This window comes from Lindgomyces ingoldianus (assembly GCF_010093535.1).
Source record: "Lindgomyces ingoldianus strain ATCC 200398 unplaced genomic scaffold BDR25scaffold_23, whole genome shotgun sequence".
Classification (NCBI taxonomy): domain Eukaryota; kingdom Fungi; phylum Ascomycota; class Dothideomycetes; order Pleosporales; family Lindgomycetaceae; genus Lindgomyces; species Lindgomyces ingoldianus.
The window spans coordinates 865,966-889,027 of record NW_022985184.1 but is presented as its reverse complement, the minus strand read 5'-3'; the positions used below and the strand labels follow the sequence as shown (position 1 = coordinate 889,027).

General features: G+C 48.4%; 14 protein-coding genes across 14 annotated transcripts; 5 read left to right on the top strand and 9 right to left on the bottom strand.

Annotated features, from left to right (window-relative positions):
- Positions 1-3: 3 nt before the first annotated feature.
- On the bottom strand, positions 4-1,930 carry BDR25DRAFT_230930 (DUF1446-domain-containing protein; the record flags this gene model as incomplete). Its single annotated transcript, XM_033685361.1, has 2 exons — positions 4-1,760; positions 1,807-1,930. 2 exons carry the CDS (start codon positions 1,928-1,930, stop codon positions 4-6), a joined length of 1,881 nt encoding a protein of 626 aa, XP_033545774.1.
- A 627-nt stretch (positions 1,931-2,557) lies between these two features.
- On the top strand, positions 2,558-4,263 carry BDR25DRAFT_372791 (pisatin demethylase; the record flags this gene model as incomplete). The annotated part of the gene is made up of 4 exons (XM_033697251.1): positions 2,558-2,638; positions 2,694-2,786; positions 2,836-3,298; positions 3,350-4,263. 4 exons carry the CDS (start codon positions 2,558-2,560, stop codon positions 4,261-4,263), a joined length of 1,551 nt encoding a protein of 516 aa, XP_033545773.1.
- Positions 4,264-4,499: 236 nt separating this feature from the next.
- Positions 4,500-5,427, bottom strand: BDR25DRAFT_372789 (NAD(P)-binding protein; the record flags this gene model as incomplete). The annotated part of the gene is made up of 1 exon (XM_033697250.1): positions 4,500-5,427. Exon 1 carries the CDS (start codon positions 5,301-5,303, stop codon positions 4,500-4,502), a length of 804 nt encoding a protein of 267 aa, XP_033545772.1. The 5' UTR covers positions 5,304-5,427.
- Positions 5,428-5,663: 236 nt separating this feature from the next.
- Positions 5,664-6,708, top strand: BDR25DRAFT_335268 (uncharacterized protein; the record flags this gene model as incomplete). The annotated part of the gene is made up of 3 exons (XM_033692996.1): positions 5,664-6,224; positions 6,273-6,355; positions 6,415-6,708. The coding sequence occupies exons 1-3, from the start codon at positions 5,849-5,851 to the stop codon at positions 6,706-6,708; spliced, it is 753 nt and encodes a 250-aa protein (XP_033545771.1). The 5' UTR covers positions 5,664-5,848.
- On the top strand, positions 6,399-8,300 carry BDR25DRAFT_394690 (uncharacterized protein; the record flags this gene model as incomplete). Its single annotated transcript, XM_033698327.1, has 11 exons — positions 6,399-6,704; positions 6,743-6,873; positions 6,937-7,049; positions 7,078-7,140; positions 7,187-7,243; positions 7,300-7,361; positions 7,425-7,493; positions 7,535-7,735; positions 7,792-8,083; positions 8,142-8,234; positions 8,259-8,300. Exons 2-11 carry the CDS (start codon positions 6,792-6,794, stop codon positions 8,298-8,300), a joined length of 1,074 nt encoding a protein of 357 aa, XP_033545770.1. The 5' UTR covers positions 6,399-6,704; positions 6,743-6,791.
- Positions 8,301-8,329: 29 nt separating this feature from the next.
- On the bottom strand, positions 8,330-9,646 carry BDR25DRAFT_289921 (alcohol dehydrogenase; the record flags this gene model as incomplete). The annotated part of the gene is made up of 3 exons (XM_033688487.1): positions 9,447-9,646; positions 8,964-9,393; positions 8,330-8,907 (listed from the first exon to the last, which is right to left on the bottom strand). Exons 1-3 carry the CDS (start codon positions 9,471-9,473, stop codon positions 8,330-8,332), a joined length of 1,035 nt encoding a protein of 344 aa, XP_033545769.1. The 5' UTR covers positions 9,474-9,646.
- A 146-nt stretch (positions 9,647-9,792) lies between these two features.
- On the top strand, positions 9,793-10,954 carry BDR25DRAFT_372787 (NAD(P)-binding protein). The gene is made up of 2 exons (XM_033697249.1): positions 9,793-10,703; positions 10,755-10,954. Exons 1-2 carry the CDS (start codon positions 10,132-10,134, stop codon positions 10,942-10,944), a joined length of 762 nt encoding a protein of 253 aa, XP_033545768.1. The 5' UTR covers positions 9,793-10,131; the 3' UTR covers positions 10,945-10,954.
- Positions 10,955-12,597: 1,643 nt separating this feature from the next.
- BDR25DRAFT_230632 (uncharacterized protein) lies at positions 12,598-12,840 on the top strand (the record flags this gene model as incomplete). Its single annotated transcript, XM_033685348.1, has 2 exons — positions 12,598-12,693; positions 12,766-12,840. Coding segments are annotated over 2 exons (171 nt in total), but the record flags the coding sequence as incomplete, so codon positions are not given.
- A 99-nt stretch (positions 12,841-12,939) lies between these two features.
- On the bottom strand, positions 12,940-13,731 carry BDR25DRAFT_357272 (uncharacterized protein; the record flags this gene model as incomplete). Its single annotated transcript, XM_033695786.1, has 5 exons — positions 12,940-13,110; positions 13,144-13,152; positions 13,213-13,320; positions 13,367-13,393; positions 13,432-13,731. 5 exons carry the CDS (start codon positions 13,729-13,731, stop codon positions 12,940-12,942), a joined length of 615 nt encoding a protein of 204 aa, XP_033545766.1.
- Positions 13,732-13,855: 124 nt separating this feature from the next.
- BDR25DRAFT_357271 (uncharacterized protein) lies at positions 13,856-14,658 on the bottom strand (the record flags this gene model as incomplete). Its single annotated transcript, XM_033695785.1, has 6 exons — positions 13,856-13,887; positions 13,920-14,095; positions 14,129-14,220; positions 14,252-14,356; positions 14,384-14,508; positions 14,589-14,658. The coding sequence occupies 6 exons, from the start codon at positions 14,656-14,658 to the stop codon at positions 13,856-13,858; spliced, it is 600 nt and encodes a 199-aa protein (XP_033545765.1).
- A 156-nt stretch (positions 14,659-14,814) lies between these two features.
- BDR25DRAFT_335266 (phenol 2-monooxygenase-like protein) lies at positions 14,815-16,968 on the bottom strand (the record flags this gene model as incomplete). Its single annotated transcript, XM_033692995.1, has 5 exons — positions 16,326-16,968; positions 15,378-16,256; positions 15,160-15,325; positions 14,971-15,087; positions 14,815-14,921 (listed from the first exon to the last, which is right to left on the bottom strand). Exons 1-5 carry the CDS (start codon positions 16,842-16,844, stop codon positions 14,815-14,817), a joined length of 1,788 nt encoding a protein of 595 aa, XP_033545764.1. The 5' UTR covers positions 16,845-16,968.
- A 494-nt stretch (positions 16,969-17,462) lies between these two features.
- BDR25DRAFT_344134 (uncharacterized protein) lies at positions 17,463-18,426 on the bottom strand. Its single transcript, XM_033693905.1, has 3 exons — positions 18,076-18,426; positions 17,716-18,002; positions 17,463-17,642 (listed from the first exon to the last, which is right to left on the bottom strand). The coding sequence occupies exons 1-3, from the start codon at positions 18,412-18,414 to the stop codon at positions 17,525-17,527; spliced, it is 744 nt and encodes a 247-aa protein (XP_033545763.1). The 5' UTR covers positions 18,415-18,426; the 3' UTR covers positions 17,463-17,524.
- A 153-nt stretch (positions 18,427-18,579) lies between these two features.
- On the bottom strand, positions 18,580-19,784 carry BDR25DRAFT_289913 (Translin). The gene is made up of 7 exons (XM_033688486.1): positions 19,675-19,784; positions 19,590-19,626; positions 19,490-19,543; positions 19,304-19,437; positions 19,133-19,241; positions 19,000-19,085; positions 18,580-18,949 (listed from the first exon to the last, which is right to left on the bottom strand). Exons 1-7 carry the CDS (start codon positions 19,756-19,758, stop codon positions 18,728-18,730), a joined length of 726 nt encoding a protein of 241 aa, XP_033545762.1. The 5' UTR covers positions 19,759-19,784; the 3' UTR covers positions 18,580-18,727.
- A 1,483-nt stretch (positions 19,785-21,267) lies between these two features.
- BDR25DRAFT_372781 (uncharacterized protein) lies at positions 21,268-22,859 on the bottom strand (the record flags this gene model as incomplete). The annotated part of the gene is made up of 3 exons (XM_033697248.1): positions 21,936-22,859; positions 21,357-21,732; positions 21,268-21,301 (listed from the first exon to the last, which is right to left on the bottom strand). The coding sequence occupies exons 1-3, from the start codon at positions 22,810-22,812 to the stop codon at positions 21,268-21,270; spliced, it is 1,287 nt and encodes a 428-aa protein (XP_033545761.1). The 5' UTR covers positions 22,813-22,859.
- Positions 22,860-23,062: the final 203 nt, after the last annotated feature.

The following is a 23,062-nucleotide window of genomic DNA, read 5'->3' as shown; positions in this document are numbered from 1 at the left end:
TACCTAGATGGTGCCACGGTCATAAAACACCTTTGGTATATCAACCAATTTACAACGAACGTACTCGCAAACATTCTTCCCCAAGATATCATAGGAGCTACTCGAATTCGCCCCTCGGTCTAAATGGTCCCGCAACAGAAAGTGGACCGCGTATAAAGCTGGTATTTCGAATCGATCAATATTCTTGCCTTTATCCTCATCTTCGAGAAGTTCGCGTAACTTGCCAATAGAAAGAAGCGACCGGAGCCAGTCCCATTCATCGGCATGCCGTACAAACAAGCCGAGGTTGCAGTCTGACGATTTGTCACCAGATCGCCCATGGACGATGTGTCCAAGGGGGGCGAGCACAGTTTCACCCCATGAATCTAGCGGTAATGGAGAGGGAGTGTCGTAGGAGTCTTGCTGCCGTGGGTATACATTCGTGTTTGTCGGAGCGGGAATCGAAATGGTTTTCCCATCGAAGGTATGAAGTTCGTGATTGATCTTATTCTGTGGGAAAAGTGCGACCCAATACTCAAAGAACGGCTTCCCAATGCTTTGCCGAAGATCCATTGCGGGAGTGCCACCCGGATATCCTTGAAGGCAATTCTCTATACACCACTTCCCAAACGAGGGTGTGTCGGGAGCCACACCTTTGTGTGCTCCAGCTGACATTAAATCCGGGTTCTTGCTTTGAGCGAAGATTCGAAGGTCAACTGTGGCACTAGCTTGATTCTTGGGATTTACAGGAATGGAGCCAGTGATATTAAAGACCAGCGTTTGGAACTCTTTCCGGTAGTCGCCCATTGACTCGAGGGTCTGTCGTTCTATGAGCTCGGCTTTCTCTTCGATATCGAGCCCTGTCAGGAAGAAGTGGACTTCGGCTTGCCAGCCTCCTTTCGCAGTGATGCCGATCTTTGTTGTTGGGGGAGGCGGAGAGCCGGTCACACCTGTAACCCGAACTCGATTCGGAGCCTCTTGAACCAACTTGATCCTATCAAACCGCGCTGTAACATCTGAGTTGTAGTATAGAGGGCCTTGGATCTCGTATAGTAACTGGGCAGTAACGGTTTGCACGTTCACTATTCCACCCGCATTCTCCTCTTTCGTGATCACGAATTGCCCGTCAGCCTCAATCTCTCCGATCGGAAATCCGCAGTTCGTACAGTTTTTCGCATATAAAAGTTCCTTCTTGAAACCAGTGTAGTAACCACCTGTGATGTACGAGCTGCACTCAAGGAGATGGCCTGCGACGAGGGCATATGAGAGCTGTGTGAAGTCTTCTCGATCCCAATTATGGAACCACATTGCAGCTCCAACTACCGGCGCAGCATCTGCTACACGCCCACATATGACAATGTCCGCTCCGCGACGAAGAGCTTCGGCAATACCAACACCCCCTAAGTATGCTTGGGCGCAAACCGGCTCTGCACCCCACTGGTCGATCGGAGTGTCTGAAGGTAGAGAAAGAAACCTCTCTCCATCCTTCAGCATCTCTTTAAATTGCTCTGTCACATCATCCCCAGTTACCCACGAGACTTTCAAGTCTGTTCCATAGTCTTTGACCAGCTGCTGAACAATATTCGCCATTGCTTCTGGATCACATGATCCCGCGTTCACCGCAACTTTCTGTTTATTTTGTGCAATGTATTTAATTGCGGGTTTGAGGGCTGCAACGAAGCTCATCTCAAAAGCTAGCCGCTCAGCTTCTGGTTCTCGAGATGCACGTTCGTTACCACGGAATGTCATACTGATCTCTGATATCCAGTCGCCAAAGAGTACTGCATTTGAAGTCAGAAAGGAGCGTGTTAGGCATCGATTGCTCACCATCGATACTAGGATCCTTAGCAAGATCTCCCATGGCTCTAAAACGATCGAAGACACCACCAGATATTCCTGCAATTCGCATGACTCTTTTGGAGGACTCATTCCCATGCAAGTTAGTCGTCATTGTTGAGGTCTCTAAAGCCTGTAGAAGGCTTGATAAATTATAAGAAAATATCAAAGCTCAAAAGCCAACAATATATATATATGTGTGTGTGCATGTGTAATCAAGACGAGAGACTGCGGTGGATAGGCTGAGAAAAGAATCTCAGGAGCGTGGATATCGAGACTCTCATGTAATGCCACCCGCACGCAAGACATTAAGCTTGCTTCACAAGATAGAGAGCAGAGAGATGATGCTGCATATGCCATTGGGTGAAGCTTTCCGTGAAGAGTTGGAAGAGAGATAGAAGAGCTTCCTTCCGCAAAGTGCAAACAAGCTTTTCCTGGCGTGCCCTGGCTGACCTTCTCCGGGTGATAACCCCCACACTTCCACCGCCACCTTTCCACGCTATCTATACACTCTTGTTTTTACGTGCATATTTCCGCTTCGATCTGCATCATGGAAATTCATCTTCCTGCAACTCGTGACTTCGGATTATCTAATTCTCCTTTCCGAAAAGGGAAGTGCTTTTCCGGAGAGGTGTGTTGAGAGGTTGAGGAGTGAACTCGGAGACGTTTGGAGAGGCTATATCATGTGGCTTTCATGATTGGGGTTTTCGAGGAGACATTCCTCGTTCACGATACGGCCAACATGGCGGTGCTTAATTGGGAAAGTCTGCCCTTCGCGCATCTTGGGCCTTCTGCAACCGCCGCAATTGTTTTCGGGGTAATTGTAAGTTGATGGATGGAGATATCGAAGAATACCCTCGACCTGATCTTCAATTTAGATTTCAACTTATCTCATTGCCGTAGCGATATACAGACTGTACTTCCATCCCCTCGCAAAGTATCCAGGCCCGCTATTAGCAAGACTTACACCAGTATGTTCCCTCTCTGAACAAAGTCATCTCCCATGCTCAAGGCCTCGAGATCCCTATAACATGGAGTCTCCTCCGCGGTCGAATTCCGTTCTTCATGAAAGCCTGCCATGACAAATACGGCCCGGTCGTGCGCGTCTCCCCAAATGAGCTTTGTTTCGACGATGAATCGGCATGGAAAGATATCTACGGCTCTCGGCCAGGCCATAAGAACTTCCATAAAGATCCAATTCACGTTGGATCAATTCAAGCCGTCCACGGAGCGTCTACAATTACCATGGCGAATGATGCGGATCATGCCCGCCAACGAAGAGCTTTATCTCATGCTTTTTCAACAAAGGCATTGCTGGAGCAGGAATATATCGTCAACAACTATGTTAATATATTTTCTCAAAAGATGCAAGAGTTTGCTGAAGGAGATGGAATCGTGGATGTCACAGAATGGTTTGCTTACACGACTTTTGATGTTATTGGAGATATGGCATTGGGAGAACCTTTCGGATGTCTGCACAACGGTCAGTGGAAGTCACCAGCATGAAAAAACACAGAGAGCTGATGCACTGCAGAGGACTTTCGGTTCTGGGTTCCACTGATTAGCGACTCTATCAAAGCAGGAGCTATCGAGCAAGCCACTCGGCGCATGGCAGCAACCGGCAGCCCTCTTCAGCGCTTCTTTCTATGGTGCATTCCTAAAAGTATTCGCGGAACTCGAAGGAATCATCTCGATTACAGTCGCGAAAAGATCTTAAAGCGCATGGAGCAGACTCAGAGCGACCATCGCGACTTCCTCTACTACGTAATGAAGCAGCAAGACAAGGGTGATCTCAACTTGAACGAAGTCATTGTGAACGGTGCGCTCTTTATCATTGCAGGAACCGAGACCACTGCAGGATTCCTCACTGGTTTGTTCAACTTGATCACCCGAACCGACAATAAGCACATTTTAGACAAGCTTACTCAAGAGATCCGGTCCAAATTCAAATCAGACGCCGATCTGAACTTCGAGGAGCTTGCAAAACTTCCCTACCTAACGGCCGTCATTGAGGAAGGCCTGCGCATGTTCCCCTCTGCACCAATCGGCTTTGTTCGCACTGTCCCCATCGGTGGCGACACTGTCAGCGGACATTTCGTTCCCGAGGGGACCACCGTCTCCGTATGCATGTGGGCCGCTACCCACTCCAAACGCAACTTCAAAGATCCCTACATCTTTCGTCCAGAGCGATGGATGGATCGTGAGAACACGGTTGACAAACTCGGGGCCAGCAATCCGTTCTCGCTAGGTCCTCGAGGATGTATTGGCAGGAACTTGTCATACATGGAGATGAGGTTGATCATTGGGAAGCTGCTATGGCATAATGATGTTGAGATGTATGGCATGAATGACGTCTGGGATCCGAAGGATGATTATAGGAATATGGTGGTTTATAATAATTGGATTAAGCCTAGCTTGAAGTTGAGGTTGAAGCCGAGGAAGGACTAGTGTACTGCTACCTAGTGCACGCTTGAGTAATTTATGGATATAACTTACGAATTTACCGCATAGTCAGCCTTCGTTTAGTGAAAGACATAATATTGTGAAGCCGATATGCTCAACAAAAATCCCTACAAGAGTCTTTTCTTCGAAAGACGGAGTGACCGGTCATCGTTTGATGTACTCACCACAGGATCAATCACAACACATGTTTGTGAATCTTTTACAATTATGAGGAAATACAACTACTCATGATCATACGCCGCAAGAATCTCATCGAAATACTGCTTCGTTCTCGCCTTCAAATCGGGATGTGTTGCCACCCAGCCTTTATCCTGCTTGATTCCGTCCACAACTTGGCTTGCAACATCCGCCGGCGGAATACGTCTGGCCTCCCTCTTCTTAAGATCCACTACCAAAGAGTCTCCAAATCGCTCCGGGCGACTCCTCTCACTCTTCATAATCTCCGTCTGCGTCCCCGCAATGATGATAGTGGAAATGCCGACACCGTGTTGAGCGGCTTCGGGCCGGAGTGCGGCGCCGAGGGCATGGACAGCGGCTTTCGCAGAGGTATAAGGGCCATGCAGAGTCACCCAGTTAGGCACCATACCGGCTTGGGAGCCGTGAATACAGATGTGACCGTAGCCACGATTCACCATGTCCGGATAGAACTCCTGAATGCAATACGTAGTTCCATTCAACACGACTCCATAGACCCAATCCCAATCCTGCTCGCGATGTAGATGAAATTCTCCTCCAGTGGTCACACCTGAGTTACATACTAGGATATCAACTTGTAGCCCGGCTTTAGTGATCTCTGCTTTGAGGGTTTTGACGGAGGAGCGGTCGGAGACATCGCAAATTATGTCGAGGACTTTGACATTCGAAGCTGATTTTCGGATCTCGTTGGCACCGGCAGAAAGACGCTCTTTGTTTGTTGAGCAGATAACAATGTTTGTGCCTTCGGCGGCGAGTTGAAGGGCGAGCGCGAGGCCGATTCCAGTGCCACCGCCTGTGATGAGTGCAGTTTTGCCTTTTAAGTCCTTCATTGTGAAAGATTTGCAGATAATGAATAGAAGTAAAATAAGGACTTGTTTCAGGCTAAGAGAGGATTGAGGTGGGCCCAAATTGGCGCTTAAAAAGGAGTATCAAGAGAGTGAATTGAGATATTCCAAGACATTGAGAATTATTACGAGTACTTACTTGATATCGCAACATATTTCTACAAGCAGTGCTCAGGCAGTGTATAGGCATGGAAATCTTCAGCCGCGAAGTGAGGGAGATGGCAATTTCGAGATGAGGTGGGATCTAGTGCACGTGAATGGTGGGGTAGCTTTCTCGAAGCCAGCCAAACTACGGCGGATGACGTCTCGCTCTTCTACCGGCAACACATACCCGATCACCCTACAACTCTTCTAACCCAGAAACCTTTGACAAAAGGCAACCATAGTAGGATGTTGCGTCTCCAGCTTCAGAAGTCGTCCCTGGGAGACACGTGACGTGTCAATTCACTCAACAGTTGCCAACCTCGTTCCAAAGCTCATCATTACTCTATTTCTCGAGTTATAATTACCAAGCTCTTGATCTAGTCACAATGTCTTCAGAAATCAAAGGCCCCGGCCTTCTCTGGGTAACATCCCGTATCGCCCCGTCTGCCGTCGATATCCTCGACGAGCGCACCTATTTAATAGATTGGTACGACAACACCCACATCGCTGAAATCATCCAAACCAAGGGAATAAAAAACGCGTTCCGCTATACCGACGTCGAAAAGGGCACCCCTGACGCTCCAAGGCCGTACCTGGCGTTCTACCCCATGCTTGATTTGGCTTTTACACAAGGCCCAGATTTTAAGCATATCACGGTGAAGAGCGATTGTTTGCCAGGTTCAGGGATTTGCTATGATCTTGCCGATATTGATGTGAGTTATTTGGCATTGGTGGGGAAGATGGAGGGAAACGCAAAGAAAGGTACTTGCTGTTTACTCTGGGCCTTTTTATAGGTGCTGAAAAGCGCAGGCCCGGCGCAGTACATCATGACCTCAGCCATCGAGCCCGCCAATAGGACGTCTGAAGAGGAGGTGAACAAGTTCTACGATGAGGTTGGCGCTACCGCACTTCCATTCCATTCCACCGATTCCTCAGTTTGACCAGCACGCAGCAAACGGCAGCCATTTCGAAAGCCTCGAACTATCTCCGCACAACTAGATACAGGCTAGTATACGCCCGGACGAATGCACAGTCAAGGAAATTGAAAGGACTCCCAACAACAGATGAGCCCGCTCCCGAACCGCCGACATGGCAGGCTGTCCACGAGTTCTCCGCAGAGCCTGCATCAGATGTCAGAGACAGGGTGAAGGCCAATCCGAGTGAGGTGCTGAAGAAAGCGAGGCAAAACGAACTGCACGTCTACAAGCTTGAGATAGCACACGGAGACAAGAAATTCTTCGAGTGAGCAGAATCAGTTGACAATAGTCACGACTCACGAGTCTCACTTCATTATGTTCATTTGTATCCGGGACATCTTTCGTGTGTTTCATGACATCTTTCGATTGTGACCATCTGAAATTCCCTTTCAGTCAGCACCTACAGATCTCCATCCCTGCGTACATTCGATCTAGTACCAAGATCCATCTAGCCTCGCTTTAGTTTCCGACCTTCTTCACCGCCCACCCCGCACCAGGGGAACCTCACTCGGTGACATGTGGCAATCCCAGATTTGGAAATACACACCCGCCACACACACAAACCCCCAAATTCTCCAAAGCGCCCTATCGTAAAAGCGGCTGTCAAAGCGTCTTGCATACATCCACGTAAGCCACAGAGCCCCTCAGCCCACAACTCAACTCCGGGGAACTGGGGACGCGTCTGGGGAAGGGAAAAGCAAGTCCGGGGCAAGGGAAAGTATAATTGCATATGATTTTCGATCGTAGGGTGAAGGGATGCAAGCATCTCAGCCTAGTTTCCTCTATCAAAACACCGCATCTAGAGTATCACGAAAAAGAATCGGACGCCTTCCGTCCCGGACCGTCCAACCTCACACGAGCACCACCTGACTAAACCTCAATACCCCACAATCACATTGCGCTGCCGCGGCATCTGTGTATTGTCTGCATCCATCTGGTGGATATAGAAATAGGAAGCTTGCCTAAGTGTAATAGAGACGGACAGAGAGGCAGCTTCTTTTGATCTTGCAATCCAGCAATTATGCCTTCAGTTAGTCAAATTCCACCAGCACGCGTCTTTTTTAAGACTGTGATAAAACCATCTGCATCTTCTAGCTCGCAATTGCCTTCGTTGACGCCGAGCTCGATTCCTAGACAACTCACAACCACGTCTTCAACCACGTCGCCATCTCCGTCCCAGACTGCGACGCAGCAGTCGAGTGGTACGGGAAGGTATTCGGCTTCAAGAGGATCCGGTAAGAACAATCCTCTAATCCCTCTCCAATTGCTGTTCTATTCCCGTTGCCCCAGCTCGAAGTGCGCTGATAGAAACTAAGTGGCGACCGCATGACCGACCGTGCTACCATGCCCAGCGCGCCCATCTATAAGATCTACGACTGCAAAATGCATAAAGTGAAAATTGCATGGCTGGGAACCGGCAACAGCGTCGGCTTCGAAGTCTTTGAATTCATTGATCCACCACACCAACCCGTTCCAGACTTCGAGTACAACCGCTCTGGATTCTTTCACATTGCTGTGACGGCGCCGGATGTTGAGATTGCGTGTAAGAGAGCGGTGGAGGCTGGTGGTAAGCAGGTTGGGGAAACGGTGGATATGGGGGGAGGGGAGAGGGCGCTTTATTTAAGTGATCCTTGGGGGAACGTGGTGGAGGTTTTAAGTTGTAGTTTTGAGGCGCTTATGGCCAATAAGTAATTAATGGGAGCATTTTGGGATCGTATATAATTGCATGGCTTCCCAAATACCCAACTCAAACATGTTCAAAAATGAGAAAATGTTCAAAAATGGGAAAATTGTTGTAAAAGTGGTGGGGCGGGAATAGAGCGACGGCCGCAAAGTGATGGTGAGTAGGTTGATGCGATGAAGACACGAAGTCCCGTGATTCTTGGTGGTCTACGCAAATTGAACTAGCTGCCTCTTTGCAATCTCGCCCTTCTTCATCCTCTCCACCATTCCATTCACTGCATCCAGGTTCTTATATATATCCACCTCTGGCCGGATATTGTGCTTCACTGTAAAATCGATCGCTTTCTTCATCCTCGATGGAATACCTGTGCTATCACCCTTCACTCTATATGTACCCCTCGCAATATCAAGAGCGTCAAACGTCACCCCATTAGCAGGTAAACCAACCACCATGATGAGGCCTCCAATTTTGACTAGGGGAGGGGCACTTCGGTATGCTGCATCTGCTGCGCTGAATACGGCAACTGCGTCAGCGCCCTTGTTCGGTCCTCGATCCATGAATGCTTTGGCCTCTTCGACATAGTTGTTGTTCGTGCGGGAGTTGAAGACTGCATCGGCGCCCTGAGATTTTACTGTGCTCAGGATGTCATCGTTGATATCCACACCAACGACTTTGAACCCCATTGCCTTGGCGTATTGGCATGCTAGCTGGCCGAGGCCTCCGCAACCAATGATGACAAGCCACTGCCCAGGCTTGAGTTCACAGGAGTCCACGCAATGGAAAGCTATGGGGATTAGTGCTTGATGCCGAAGCTTCTCACTTCACCGCAACTGCGCCTACCTGTTATACCTGCACAGAACATTGGGCTTGCGGTCTCGGCAGGGAGCTGCTCTGGTAGCAGGATACAACTGTGCGCATCCACGGTGGCGTACTCAGCCAGCAGCCCGGGCTCATCGAACCCATGGACCCGACTCTTCTTCACCAAGCAATGGTTACTGTGCACTGCGCATCCCTCACACTCGTTGCAGAAATCAACAATGTATGTAAAGCCGATCGCATCCCCGACCTTGAACCCTTTGTTCTTGGCTGCTAGGTCGATCTTCTGGATGTAACCCGCGCCTTCGTGGCCAATCGTTACGGGCTTTTGATGAGGGAGGGCCATGGACATGAGGTCTGAGTGGCACAACGAGGCGGATGCGAGCTTGACGAGGAATTGGCCGGGGCCGGGGGTGGGCATGTGGACTTCGTTTACTACGACCTTCTGTTGGACCTAACAAGACATTAGTATCGTGAGGGTATTGAGAGGTGCTGGCTGAAGCTTACCGGATCCCATTGGGCTGCTTTCATCATGTTGAAACGTGAGTATCGAAAACCCTAGTATGAAGAAGGATGAAATAGTGAATCGGGAATCAACATTGTCGCGCAGTAACAGAAGCTTCTAAAGCGCCCGCCTCGAAGCGTCACAGTCTTCGAGACTGGGCTAATGTTCTCACTGCTCGCGGGTTTGGTAGCTGCATTCGGGGAGTGCATTTCCGCGATGATGCTTGACGGTTGGAGGGCGACAGTGAACGCCTGCAAAGGCTCCCCATCCCAAACCGGCTTAGTCACATGTCCCCGCACTGAACCTCTTGATACATCCCCTCCAACTTCCATCAGCCTATATCATTTTCCGAAATCTCTGCCTTGAGCCCAACTTCCTTAGTAGGCCGTGTGCACCGTTTGTGGCGATTAATCGATATGGAAAAGGGTGTCCGAGGCCCAGGAACCAATTTGCTAGGCGTTCAACTTAACTCGGAACGTTGTGTAGCCAAATGAATAAAGTATGCATTTTGAACGCGGAGATGTGTCGAGCATTAGATGGAGGTCCTGGTCAACCTTCAGTCATTTCCTCGTCCACTGATTGCTTGTCTGTCCTCATACGCACCCTGCAACCATCCCAACCATCCAGCATCCATATCCCTTTCGTTGGATTGCAGAAACACTGAAGGCCTGATATATTTCTACGAAGATGCCGGTGGATTATGACATCAAAGGCAAAGTCATCGTCCTCACAGGTGCCGCCTCCGGAATCGGTTTCCAGACTTCTCTTCTCCTCGCCCGCCAAGGGGCCTACCTCTCCATCGCAGACATCAACGAAGCCGCTTTGAAAGAGAAGACTACCGAGATCGAGAAAGTCAGCACAGGAAAGGTTCTCGCTACCCTAGTCGATGTTCGAGATGACAAGTCCGTCAATGCCTGGATAGCGAAGACCGTGGAGACCTTTGGGAAGCTCGATGGTGCGGTGAACTTAGCGGGTGTGATTCCGAAGGTGATTAATAAAGAGAGAGTGGAGGAACTGAATAATGAAGACTGGCATTTCGTGTTAGATGTTAACCTGCATGGTGTTATGCACTGCATGCGCGCCCAGCTGCAGAATATGAACAACAAGGGAAGCTTGGTAAATGCAGCCTCGATATGCGGCGTCATCGGATTCCCAAAGAATGCGGCATATACCGCGTCCAAACACGCTGTGATAGGTCTCTCGAGGACGGCAGCGAAGGAGGTCGGGGATCGAGAAATTAGAGTGAACTGCATAGCGCCGTAAGTGAAACCTCTAATTAAGTGATTTGCCTGAAGCGCTGACGCAAACAGTGGTCTGATCGACGGGCCGATGCAGCAAAAATCTGTGGAGGCGCGAGGTGGAGAACAGGTATGGAAACAGCAGATCTTGAGAAGAGGGACACCACAAGAAGTAGGAGCTCTGATTGCTTGGCTATTATGCGACGACACGCAGTACATTACCGGCACAGTACAGATCATTGACGGTGGGTGGGTTTGCTAGAGGATACCTGCATCAGATGTCCCCAATCCTCAGTCGCCCACCAGACCTTCTCATTCCTCAAAAGTAAGATGCGGGGATGCTTAAAGCAACTTCTTCCTCCACCCACTACATGCAGTGGCGGCATCAATGAAAGAGCAATGAATGACCAGCAAAATTTCGCTAGTGAAGGCGCCGAAACGCATTTTTACTAAGTCTAGTACGCGTTGTGCAATGAGCTGACCCAGGTAGAGTTCCGAATTATTGGCTCGGAACTACTAACTAGGTAAGTATGAAACTCTTGCCGGGTCCGGTTCTCAACTAGTATTGCTAGTAGTAGACTTAAAAGGAAACGTTGTAAGATGGGATACTTCACTGAATGGCTGCACCTCGCGTATCAAAATTGGTCGTATTTGTGTTGCCCATGTAGAAAGCCGCGATTGAGGCCTGCTATTTCATTTTAAGAGGATACATGCTAACATTATAGACAATATTCTCTCTTTTCTGCTGTAGCTACAAAAACAACAACTCAGTAAGGTTCAGATCCTGAAGTTCATTTTCAACGAGTAAGAACAAGCTAGCATTATGAAACAGGCACAGGCCATTCTCAAGGATTCGTTGCTAACAGCTCTCTCTGCAAAACAGACTCGGGCAAAATAAAAGCCTCTTATCTACATAGATCCGTAGAACTGCTGTGCCTTTTAAGAAGCTTCTAGCTTTTTCTAGGTGGGGAATAATAATTACAACACCCACTACAGTGACATTACCAACGATACCAAGAGCGAGCTTCGCGCTCGATGTTTGGAAAGGAATCTGTTTGAGAACGAAATTAAAAAAACTGTTTTGGTGAATGACTGTGTAGCATTACCCATTTTATTTATGCACATCCCTTTCCCCAGCACCAGTATCCAACAGCATAGTCCCCAGCACGGCCTCAGCTACAACATTATTATTCAGCTCCACGACAACTCCGAATTCCTTTGCCCTCACACCTGCAGCCTGATACACTCTCAGTCGACTCCACCATCCAAGTCTCTAAATCCTAATGAGTAACTTGAAAGGTTCCTTTTTTTACATATCCGGCCTGAAGTAATCTGGCCGACAACACCATCTCTGATGCTGGGCCATTAAAGCTGTAGATACGGTGCAAACCTTCCAGTAAGGCCAGCTACTCGAGAATATTATCTACTAAGACGCCAATAAGAGTCACAGGCACAATGACTCCAATATCTGACCTCGTACAGAATTCGAAACCTCAAACGAGTTTCTCTCAAGATCGTACCATCCATAGCTATGTCGACCGCGACCGTAGTTGACGACGAAAAACTCAGCAGGAATATTGGAAGCTGAAAAATCGCCTTAGGCAAGTGTGGCTAGAAGAATGTACAGAAGGCAAAAGTCCCAGCGCTTTAAGCGTGGTGAAGATGGCTTGTAAACGACCAGACACGTACAATACAGATTATTATAGGGAGTTAGAAGATGTCGCGAAGTTCTTACTTGCCAAAGTAAGTCTATATTACGTTAAATTTAAGATAATTGAGTTGCCTGATATGTCATAGTATCAGACATGCTTTCTAAAATCCTTTGGCTGGTATGGAAGCGGAAGCAGTCTATATTGCTATGGAATATTGCCCACTTGGCGATCTTCATGGCTATCTCTTAAGCGAATCATAGCCGCCTGTGACAGAAGTGCAGGAATTGACGGGTCAAGTACTGGAAAAGTTGTATGAAATGCATAAGAATGGATTTGCACATCGTAATTTGAAGCCTGCGGTGAGTAATTATCTTATTCTGAGGTAGCTGTACTTAACGAAATTTGATGAGAATATCCTTATGAGGTCATAGCTACCGGATGTTTGGTGGGTAAAACTGGCCGACTTTGGCATTAGTAAACGCGCAGCAGACGGAAATGGCTCTTGAACAGTAAGAGGCACTGCACAATCTATGGCACCAGAGCTACTCTTCAGTTTTGGCAAATATTCAGAATCTTATAACCACCAGGCAGCAGACATATGGGCTCTATGAGAGATTGCCTTTCAAATGGTAACGAGAGAGTAAACATTTGAACGTCTGGACACACTGATCGAATACTATCGAGGGACACAGAGATACACCAAAGCTCAGCTGGTGTCTTCCGCGGGAGAAATTAGTACACAATTCATCAGCAGTCTTATGGCTATAGATCTCCAGCTTCGGGTCACTGCATCAGACGCTCTTTGTCACCCTTGGATACTGTTAAATCGCATTGAACCCCCCCCCCCCCAAAAAAAAAAAAAAAAATACCCTTCCTACAATATCAAACATTCTCAGCCCACACCCAGAGCAAATTGAGGCTGTTGGATGGACATAATATAGGACTAATTCAAGAAGCATCTGCAAGATGAAGAACTGTCTCCAATGCTAGGAATATCGAGCCCGAAGACCACTCAAGAGCCATAGAACATACGAGCGCAAGAGGACAAGTTCTCCATCGCTCAATTACGTACCACACACTACTATGGGAGTGGAGACGCTCTTAAGAAAGTCACGCTGTCGCTTCCGAAAACCATCGTCGCATATATGTACGGCGATCATTCTTTGCTTATAATTGAACGCGCCATTTACCAGAAACATAGCTGAATAAAGGAGCATCACATTACCACCAGAGCAATGAATGTTATTGAGAGGCAAAGGAGAAAGGGCCCGGCTGTCAAGATGACATTCGTAACAGGAGGGGGATCGGAGATGAAAGTCGCACCTATTCCAAACACCGACGGCTTTGATATCGTCGTGTACATGCTGAATGGGAAGGTGGAGCTTATCCCAGTTCATTTTTGAATGCTAAAGCTAAGTACATTTTGTGATGTATATGTAGGAGAGAGTGGCAGTCAATAGCAAAAACTTTGTGATACATAAAACATACAATTCGCAGAACTACACGGCTCTTGGTGGGACCCTAGGAAGTATTCTCGGCCTCATTTACGGGCGCTATCAAGACTTCTCCTTATATTAGTTATCACTACAAGAGCGGGCTGCCTCATTTTCGCCTTCCGTAGCACCGTGGTGCGACACTCTCTTCACTTTTGCTACAGTAGCGATTAGATACGCTGAAGTAAATTCTTCCCTCATGCCCCGGTAGTCCGTCCACCAAGATATAGCCGCGCTGTTCATCATCTTCAAATTAATAAACCTTCGACTGTGGACTCGAACGAATAGCAATTTCACGGACCTTTCGCAGATCCTAGACAGGTTGAGATGATACAAGCAAGGCAAGGGAGTCCGCAGATGAATCAAGAGGCTACGAGGGTGCTCTCGTAGCCTCTAGCTTCGAATTTTAGGTCCGCGTATTAACGTATGTGATTTGTTGGAGGCCTTCTTTGTAATCCCCCAAGTGGAATGTGTAACGATTTCCGTTGATCAACGAACAGGCCATCATTCGAACTCTACGATTGTACTGCTACTAGTATGAAGATTGGCTTCGCACATCCACCATGAACCCGCGTGGATGGCTATCATCATCACAACTAAATTTCACGTTTCCCCACCCCCAATTCTCCAGATTATTTCCCTGGGTTGCATTAACTTTATCCTCATTGCTATTATGGCATGCTATGTGTAGAATCGCGATGCCATCGACGCACATGCAACATAAGTGGCTTCTTCTTTAAAGCGGATCTCCTAAGCGGAACATGATTTCTCGATGTAGTTTTTAATTCCACTTAATATTTCTGAGGGGGAAGTTTGGGTACTAGAGGTCATGGTGGAGCCTGGAGGGTTTATATAAAAATACACTAAGAAGATCTGGTGAGATGCCTTTCATACTAGGTTGCATTACCTACTCTAGAAACTTTATTTCAGTAGGAGGTGCATGTTATGTTGTTATACATCACTAAAGTAATATCTCCGATCGCCACATCAAAGTTTTCCACTTATCTCATTCCTCCCTTCTCTCTTGATCATAAAGCCCTTAAAGAACCCAGTAATTCCCTCAAAGTCATCCATTGTCGTCACTTTCGCAACATCTGCCATCATTAGCCACGCTGATCTCATGGGAGGTAAAAGTGGACTTACATTGATCTGGCCGCACAATCACCACCGCGCCCACTGCAGGATCGACTTCGTACTTCTCATATGCGTGGCCATGTCCAGAGTTGTAGTGTTCGTCGTCGATGTAAACTTTATGTAGATCTAGATGAACACCAACGTTAGCAGGTCAATTTGGGGTGCTGGGAAGAGAAAGAAAAAGCGACGGTGACATACCTCTCATCCTCCACTTGCCAGTCACAGGCCAGAAGTAGCCATGGATCCGCTCTTGCTCTGTCTCCGCAAACTTCGTTCTCAGGACAAGAACTGGTTCGATAAGGCTGTCAATATCAGCAGTCGGGAGAGTATATCCCCACGTCATTCTCGCTAGAAAATCCGCAAGCTGTCGCGCCCATCAGCCTTGTTGCTAGATCTCTCTATGCTGAGTTGCTCACCTCCTCCAATCTCTTCCTGTCCCTTTCAACCGTAATATCCCCTGCAAACACTAATATTCTCCACCTCCCATCCGACGTCAACCCCCTCATCAACTGCATGGCCTTACAATCACAAAACCTCACAACTTGCGCACTCGGAAACCGCATACCAACTACAATGCCCCTCGCTACTTCCTGCCTACTACCCTTCAAATCCGTAACCTCTGAATCCTCATACCGTGCCGTCAAGCCTGCGGTATATCGTCCCGCCTTGATAAAATACCTCCTGAATTCTTCGGGACTGCCTTCCTTCGCGCTAAACATCCGTGCAAACTCTCTATCAAAGTCGATGAGATCTTTCGCGACTTTTGCACGCTCGAGGACATATGTGTGGAGGAGAGAGTGCGGAGCTTGACCGGAGAGAATCATGCCGAGTTTCCAGCCGATGTTGTAGCCGTCTTGTAGAGAGACGTTCATCCCTTGGCCGGCTTTTGGGGAATGTGTATGGCATGCATCCCCTGTTAGAAAAACTCGATAGTTTTTATGGAAATTATCTGCGAGACGCTGCCCGATGCTGTAGGCGCTCCACCAGAAAGTCTCGGCAATGTCCATGGTGTAAGGGTGGAAGATCTTCCGGGCTGTGGATTGTAGATCTTCAAGTTTGATATCCTTGGGGATAGAGCCGGGCGGGAGTTGAATGTAGAAGCGGACCATGGAGCCGCCTTCTCGTGGGATGATGAGGAGATTGCCAGAGGGGGAGTGGAGTGTAGATTTTCGTCTGATGTCGGGAAAGTTTGTCCGAGGGAAGACGTCCATGACACCCCAGACAGTGTCGGTCGTGTCGCCTATCATATTGTATCCAAGGGACTTGCGGACGATGCTGTGGGCGCCGTCACAGCCCTTCGAACATCAGTTTCTCTCCGTCCCTACTTTGTCGTTCAGAGAAGCAAGAAAGAGAATTCGACTAACCAAAACATACTTTGCCTCAAAAACTTCCTGTCGTCCATTCTTCTCCGCAACAACCTTCACACAATGCGCCTCGGGGTCCCCCACTTTACTTTCATCAACCTGGACACTCTTAACCTCAACCCCATACTCAATCCCCTGTTCCCCATCACTAAACCTATCCATAGCCCCCAACATCAACCCATTCATCCTCGCCTGATTCAAAATAACATGCGGCATGTGACTCAACCCAGGCATTGTGTCCGCCGTCCTACTCTGCCTGAATATCCCGCCGTTGCCATCCGGCGCCCAAAACGCCACTTCCAACACGTGATACGATTCCCGCAATAGCTCTTCCGCGATGCCGAAGGATTCGTAGATTTCTACTGTTCGGCATTGGACGCCGTCTGCTTGCCCGATTTGCATGGGACCACGTCGTCGCTCGAGGATCGTACATGGGATCCCGTACCGCGAGAGCCAGACGCCAGCACTGATGCCTGCGGAGCCAGAGCCGCAGATTAGGACGTTGGCTTTTCTCGTCATGGCGAGATTTGGGGAGGACGATGTGAAGGAAGTGAAGGAATAAGAAGTCTAGTTACTTGGGGGTAGAGTATCTTGAAGGAATCGACTAAGGGAGACGAAGGAATTAGGCAAAATGGACCAATTGGAACAGAACAGGGAAAATCGAGATAAGGGAAGTCCAATAATTATACAGTTTATGCAACAAGAACGCTCATGCAGTTGTCTTGCCGAACGCGAAGTCCGAAGGAGTCTAAGTCGCGATGCTGACCTTTGCGGGGTGGTGCGGAATCAATCCGTTCTCTATTGTCGCCGATAAAGTCCGCAAAAACAAGCCGAGGAGGACTGGATATAAGAATTGGGAGGAATGCATGACCTAGTCTTCTAAAAATCTCGTGCGTATCTTGGAAAGATCGGATGAGAAACGTACGGTCCGAGACTTCGGCATGCACCCCAGACAATGGCTTGTGCGCCAAGCATGTCCATGGTCGAATCGCATTGCTATATCACTTCACCATGTGAATTGCTCGAGTATTTCTTTTGACAACTAGAGTGAGCAGTTTATGCGAGTGGTGATGAGGTCCAAGACTACGGCAGTGGATGAATGGGCCTCAGTTATGTCTGATTAGGTTTGCACCTCGGCCCAGATATGTTGCTACCCAATTTCTTCGACGAAGAAACAAACTTATTCTATTAGAATCCACTTACTCAAACTTCATCTGCTTTCCTTTCAGGAATGTGCCACCTGCCAGCTTTCCAACAACAAACCCCAAATATGCTCCGGTGACAATAGTAACTGGCCATTTCTGCCACTCGCGATCCCTAAAAACCATTAGCTCCAGCTATTCACTCCCCTTTCAACTCCTGCCCTTAAAGATCCAAGATGGGAACTCACCAATCTAACGGTATTGGCACAGCGCCTAACCAGGCGCCCAACACAGTACCAATCAGACATCCGTAAACCTCATCAATTGGCAACAGGCAGGCTACAATCTCCCTCCACCTCTCCCCATCCACTCCATGTACGTAGATCAAAGGCAGGGTAGCAAGGAGGGAGATATGCGCTGCGCAAAGCAAAGTATGAGCGTGGTGCGTTGTAATCGGCGCCCCAAAGAAGATCAGGGTGAGCATGAGGAGGGGAGTAGCGGCGAGGGTCGAGACAAGGAGGGAGATGAAAGCTGGCTACATTTCAATGCATATTAGTTTCTGCTACCATCCGAGGTAGTTTTAGGAGGGAGAAGGGGCGCCTGCATACAATAATCTTGCCGTTCAGACCGCTCACTAGTTTCCCAGGCGCTATTTTCTTCTTCTCCCCTGGTTTCCGCTTCTCTGCAGCAGGCGCAACATCACTTCCAATGGGCGGCAGACACACAGCTACATAAGTAATCTGTAGTATGCCAAGGGGAACAAGCGTGTTCAGGAGCGCGGGAACTGGGTCTGCAACGATGGATTTGAATTGGAAGGCGTAGAGAGAGAGTATAAGGATGGGGTGGATGTGCGTGTAGAGCTTTGCCGTGTCATTGCTAAGATGTTCAATTGGCGTTTCTGGCGGCTTGACTTTCGGAGCCTCTGTTGCTGTGGTCGTTGGTGACATTGCGGGTTTTCGTGGAAGTCGGGATGAGGATTGCTAGGGTTTTTGGGTCCATTTTACGATGGAACATCGGGCATCTTGTGGCGGTGCGGGTTGCATCAACGCTACTTGAATGAGGAGTAAAACTAATGGTCTACGGGCCTAACGAGGGATTTTATGAAGATATTTGCTTGCTACAGTTCCCTTCTTCCTCACATACGACATATTATCCCTTTCTGCCCCTTCTGCAGGCGTAATTTCCCTATGCAGTTCCCATGGTGGAGCGCCACAGTCATGCGCCACATCAACTATCTCCCATCCCATCAACTTGACTCTACTACCCCTCCGTTTTCTTCGGGACCAAGTCCCTAAGTGAGAGATCATAGACCACATCCTCCACCTCTTTGACCCGGTACTTCAGGCCATCAGTCCTCCGACGCAGGTTATCGTTTTTCAGGTTCAGAATCTGGAAGCCCGCGAAGAGGTCCTTGACGAATTGGTTCACCAAAACTGGCCGTTCGTAGTCGCCAAGGGTGACGGAATTGCGAGCAAGGCGTGTCTGAAAAGCTCAAATCAGTAATAAGAAGTAGATAGCTGGGCCAAGCTTACGAGTTCTTCAACTAATGAGATGGTGGCATGGAGATATTCCTCGATGGTAAGGTGGAATTCATCCCTGTCTTTGAGATTGACAGGAACTGGAGACTGTTAGTGGAGGTCCGAATATGAAAGCTGGTAGACAAACTTTTCATGATCTCACCAAGCTCTTCGATGGTCAGGAGCCGCCCGCATCTAATCCCATCGCCTTCTTGCTTATAGCCGCCGAGCCAGCCCCAGAACAGCATACCATATGCCTGCGATGCCGTTAGCTTGGATATTCCTGATGGGAGGTAGTGGCGGGCGAAATTTAATATACCGCATCCTGCATTTGTCGCGTCCACATGCTATTAAATTTGTAATAAGGCACCTTTGACGCCGATTGCGCAAGCTTCGTGATGGCCGCAACTGCATTCTGAATCGGCTCTTCTGCTGCCTCGAGGACACTCGAGACTGTTACAGTCGTTAGCATTCACTTTAACGCCATTGAATTCTGGAGGCTCACGATTGGAGACGGGAGTTGAATGGGCTCTTGACAAGACGAATAGAGTAGTGCGATCTAGGGGATGTCAATACAGAGCTCTCGAGCTTAGCGATCGGCGTACTGTGCTTCTCCAAGGTCTGGATGATGTCCCTCAACTCCTGTAGAGCCGTCAGTATGATGTCACGTGGATCAAGGGAGGCTCCCACGTCGTGAACGGCACCGTCTTCGTCAACACGAGCTTGCAAGTCCTGGAAGATGGCCGGATCGACCATGCCATTCTGAGCAGCCATGATGTCGGTGAGGTTGTGAGGTGAGTGTAATGGAGGAGAGGTTGATCTAATGTCTGGTGCGAGGTGAAGGCAAACCACGAAAATCTCAAGATCGTCGCCACACCAGAAGGTCCGCACGCGTAGGAGGGTATTAGAGTCAAATACATTTAAACTTGCCCCTAGAGTGAAGCTACATAATTTTTCTCGCCACTGCGGGTGGTATACCCGAACCTATCTTTCTAAGGTAGGCACAACGACGTGTAAGACATCGCCGACGGCATACAGCAAGTCTAATTTCACAAAACCCTGGACGAACATGGTACGGTACGACACACCGCACCCCACCGGGTTCTACACCAAGCTTGATGATAGACGCAGAAAGCGAGGCCATCGCACACGAAACCTACAAAGCATCAAAATTCGGAAATGGTCCCTGGCAAACACCAAAATACCAAGCCATTCTCATTCAAACAGACGCGCAACCGTCGCAATCCAGCCCAAATCTAGTTCTCCCTCAAGCCTCTAGCAAAGCTAAAGAACTCAATGAAAAAGGTAGCAGTATTCGCGACAGCCAGCGAAGGTGCTGAGGTCAGCGTCCCTGTGTCCGCAACTATGAGCAAGCCCAGTGAGAGGAGGAGCATGATCAAAAATAGGGATAATCTTTAAAATGTGACCGTAGACACGTTTCAGTAGACACGTTTCAGAGCTTAAACTACCTCAAAGTCAGTCAAGGAGGGCAGCCAAAAAGGCGATGTACGTGGCTGAAAAGAAGAGACTGACGCCAATGATTAGCAGGGTACAGAAAGAGTCAGCGGAAGGTACACACTACTACCCTTAATCTAAGCCAAAGGCAACTTCACTGTATATTAGCAGACATTTACAAATTAAGGAAGGGAAACCTTGGTGACTTGGGGTAGACTCACAGAAAAGCTAAAGAAGAAGAAACTTCGCCTGGGCTGGCAGTTGGCAGCCTTATATAATTTGGGGTTCTAGAAATAGAAGAGAAAACCAAGTCTAGTGTGTCATTGGTGTATTGACCTTTGCAATCACGTAATATCACACTCGGGCGGACGACGTTGGATAGGAAGAGCATGTCCGATCAGAACCCTGGCGCAAACGCAACACAATATCGCCTCAGTGACCTGCCCAATCAAACATTGTGGACCCCCGAAGTCTTCTGCTGGTACCCACAGCCCTCCACACCTATCGCGAATCCAAGCAGCCACTCCGATATGTTGGCGACTACTACGAAACACGTGCAGAGGGTATAAAATCTGCGGAATCTGTGCTAAAATTGGAGCCAGATTCAAAATTATGTAAGTTAGACTTTAGTTCAAGGCATATTGTCCACGACTTTACGGTGTAGGCTCTGGTTCCGCTCTAGTATCGGTTCAACAAGGATTCATCTAGCTCCCAACAGAAGCGAAACACTCCAACCTAATATCATACTCAAAAAGCCTTCCACCATCCCTCAGCAGAAACGGATTATCCAAATCATCATTGAGCCCTCCAAATTGGCCCGCAGTCTCGTTACTGTTCCAGAGGATCTCCAACTACGGAATCCCTGAACGTGCGTTAGCAAGCACAAGCTCCCACGGATATTATTAGACTCAACATACACCCGCTGAGCTATAGAATTCCCTTTCCCATCCTTATTGAACTCAGTCTCCGCCTTTCCCTCAATCTCCCGCTGACGCTTGTGCGCCATATGCTGCTTATCGAAGAACAGCCCCAAATCATGCTCGGTAGTCATCAGCAATGAATACATAGCACAGTCACGCTCGACATCCGCCCAACTTTCATAAACCGGCTTCATAGACGATGTAGACACAGTTGAGCCTGCTTTTGGTTCCTCACCGCTGGTTTTACAAACGAGGCGGGCGACAAAGTATCTGCAGTCCGATTTGGGATCGTTATGTTGGCAGAGAAGGAGTTTGAGGTTTTCAGGGTTGTAACGTTCCTGGTATACATACAAGAGGATAAACATGAGGTTTTCTATTCGTGAGGATTAGTGCAATCAATATAATGAGTAAAATTTGAAGGTGACCCACTGGCAAGTCGCTTGGTTTGTGTACATGGCCATGCTGGCACATGAGCAACGATCAGTGTAAAGAGATGCTCTTCGAGAGAATCTGGCGAAACTAATCCCATAGTGGGTGCGTCTGATTGCCTGATGCTTTGAGGTCTGACCATCTTACCTAAACTTTGGTCGTTTCGACAGCTCTGAGGACGAGAGTGGGCGTCGTTATTTGGCCGCTCCATAGGGACTGTATGGTACTTGTTCTGGCTGCTACCCTGACCTAGGGCTCTATTGCCTGCCCAATCGACTAATGCCATATTTGACGCCCTATCAAAACATTTTTCCTGGAAACGCCCAGCCGGGGAATGTCTGCTCGGTCCTGCCTCCGACAATGCTAATGGCTTTACCGCTGATTGAAACATAGGTTCCAAAAGCCGCATCTCTTGGTGGAATACCACAGCTGCAGCAGAATCAACTAGTTCTGAAGGTACTTGTGGATTCTCGTTTGGTGGTAGGATTACGAACCTCGAATCCCTTGGGTCTGCTGAGAGTGGTCGTGCTGCCATCGAAGGACGGCGGGTGTCGTAACCATCACTACTCATTTGTGCATGATTTTGTGTGTCCAAGGAGACTTTTTCTTTGAACTGGGAAATCCTAGAGACCCTTGGGAATACTCGCGCTGGTGCTGAAACCGGGTTGATATCGTTACAGCCGAACTTTATTTTGACCGGATTCGGCGTTCCCCAGGGTCCCACTGGTGCTGGACAGTTATCCAGGCTTAGGGCATACTTAAAAGGTAAGGAAAGAGGTTCGGCGTTGAGGAATGTTCCTATTGGCCATCGCGTTGCTCCTATAAGATGTATCGGGAATACCGGTGGGCCGATTTCCACCTCGGGTTCGCTCGTGAGGTCCTCGCCGCCCTCACTGCTAACGGGTTCTTTGCCTTTGTAGCTTTTAAACTTGAGTTCGCTCCTGAGCGTTTCGTCGGATTCATTGTTAACAGGCACTTTGCCTTTCCGGTTTTTCCAGACAGCGAAGGAATAGAACGACGCCATGAAGCTTTATGGCGGGGATAAATGAGATGTCAGGATGAACAAGATAGAAGCGAAAGTTATTTAAAGATAAAGAAGGATGGTTTGTAGAGTGAGAGACGGCGAATTAAGCTGTCAGTGAAGATGGATGACGGAGAACTGTGAGAAGGAGAAATATATCAGGGAACTAGTCGGCGCGGAAAGAGCGAAGGGCGATGCTAGCTAGCCATTGCGAGACAGAAACAAAGAGTACGGACGAGGAAAAAGAGGCGAG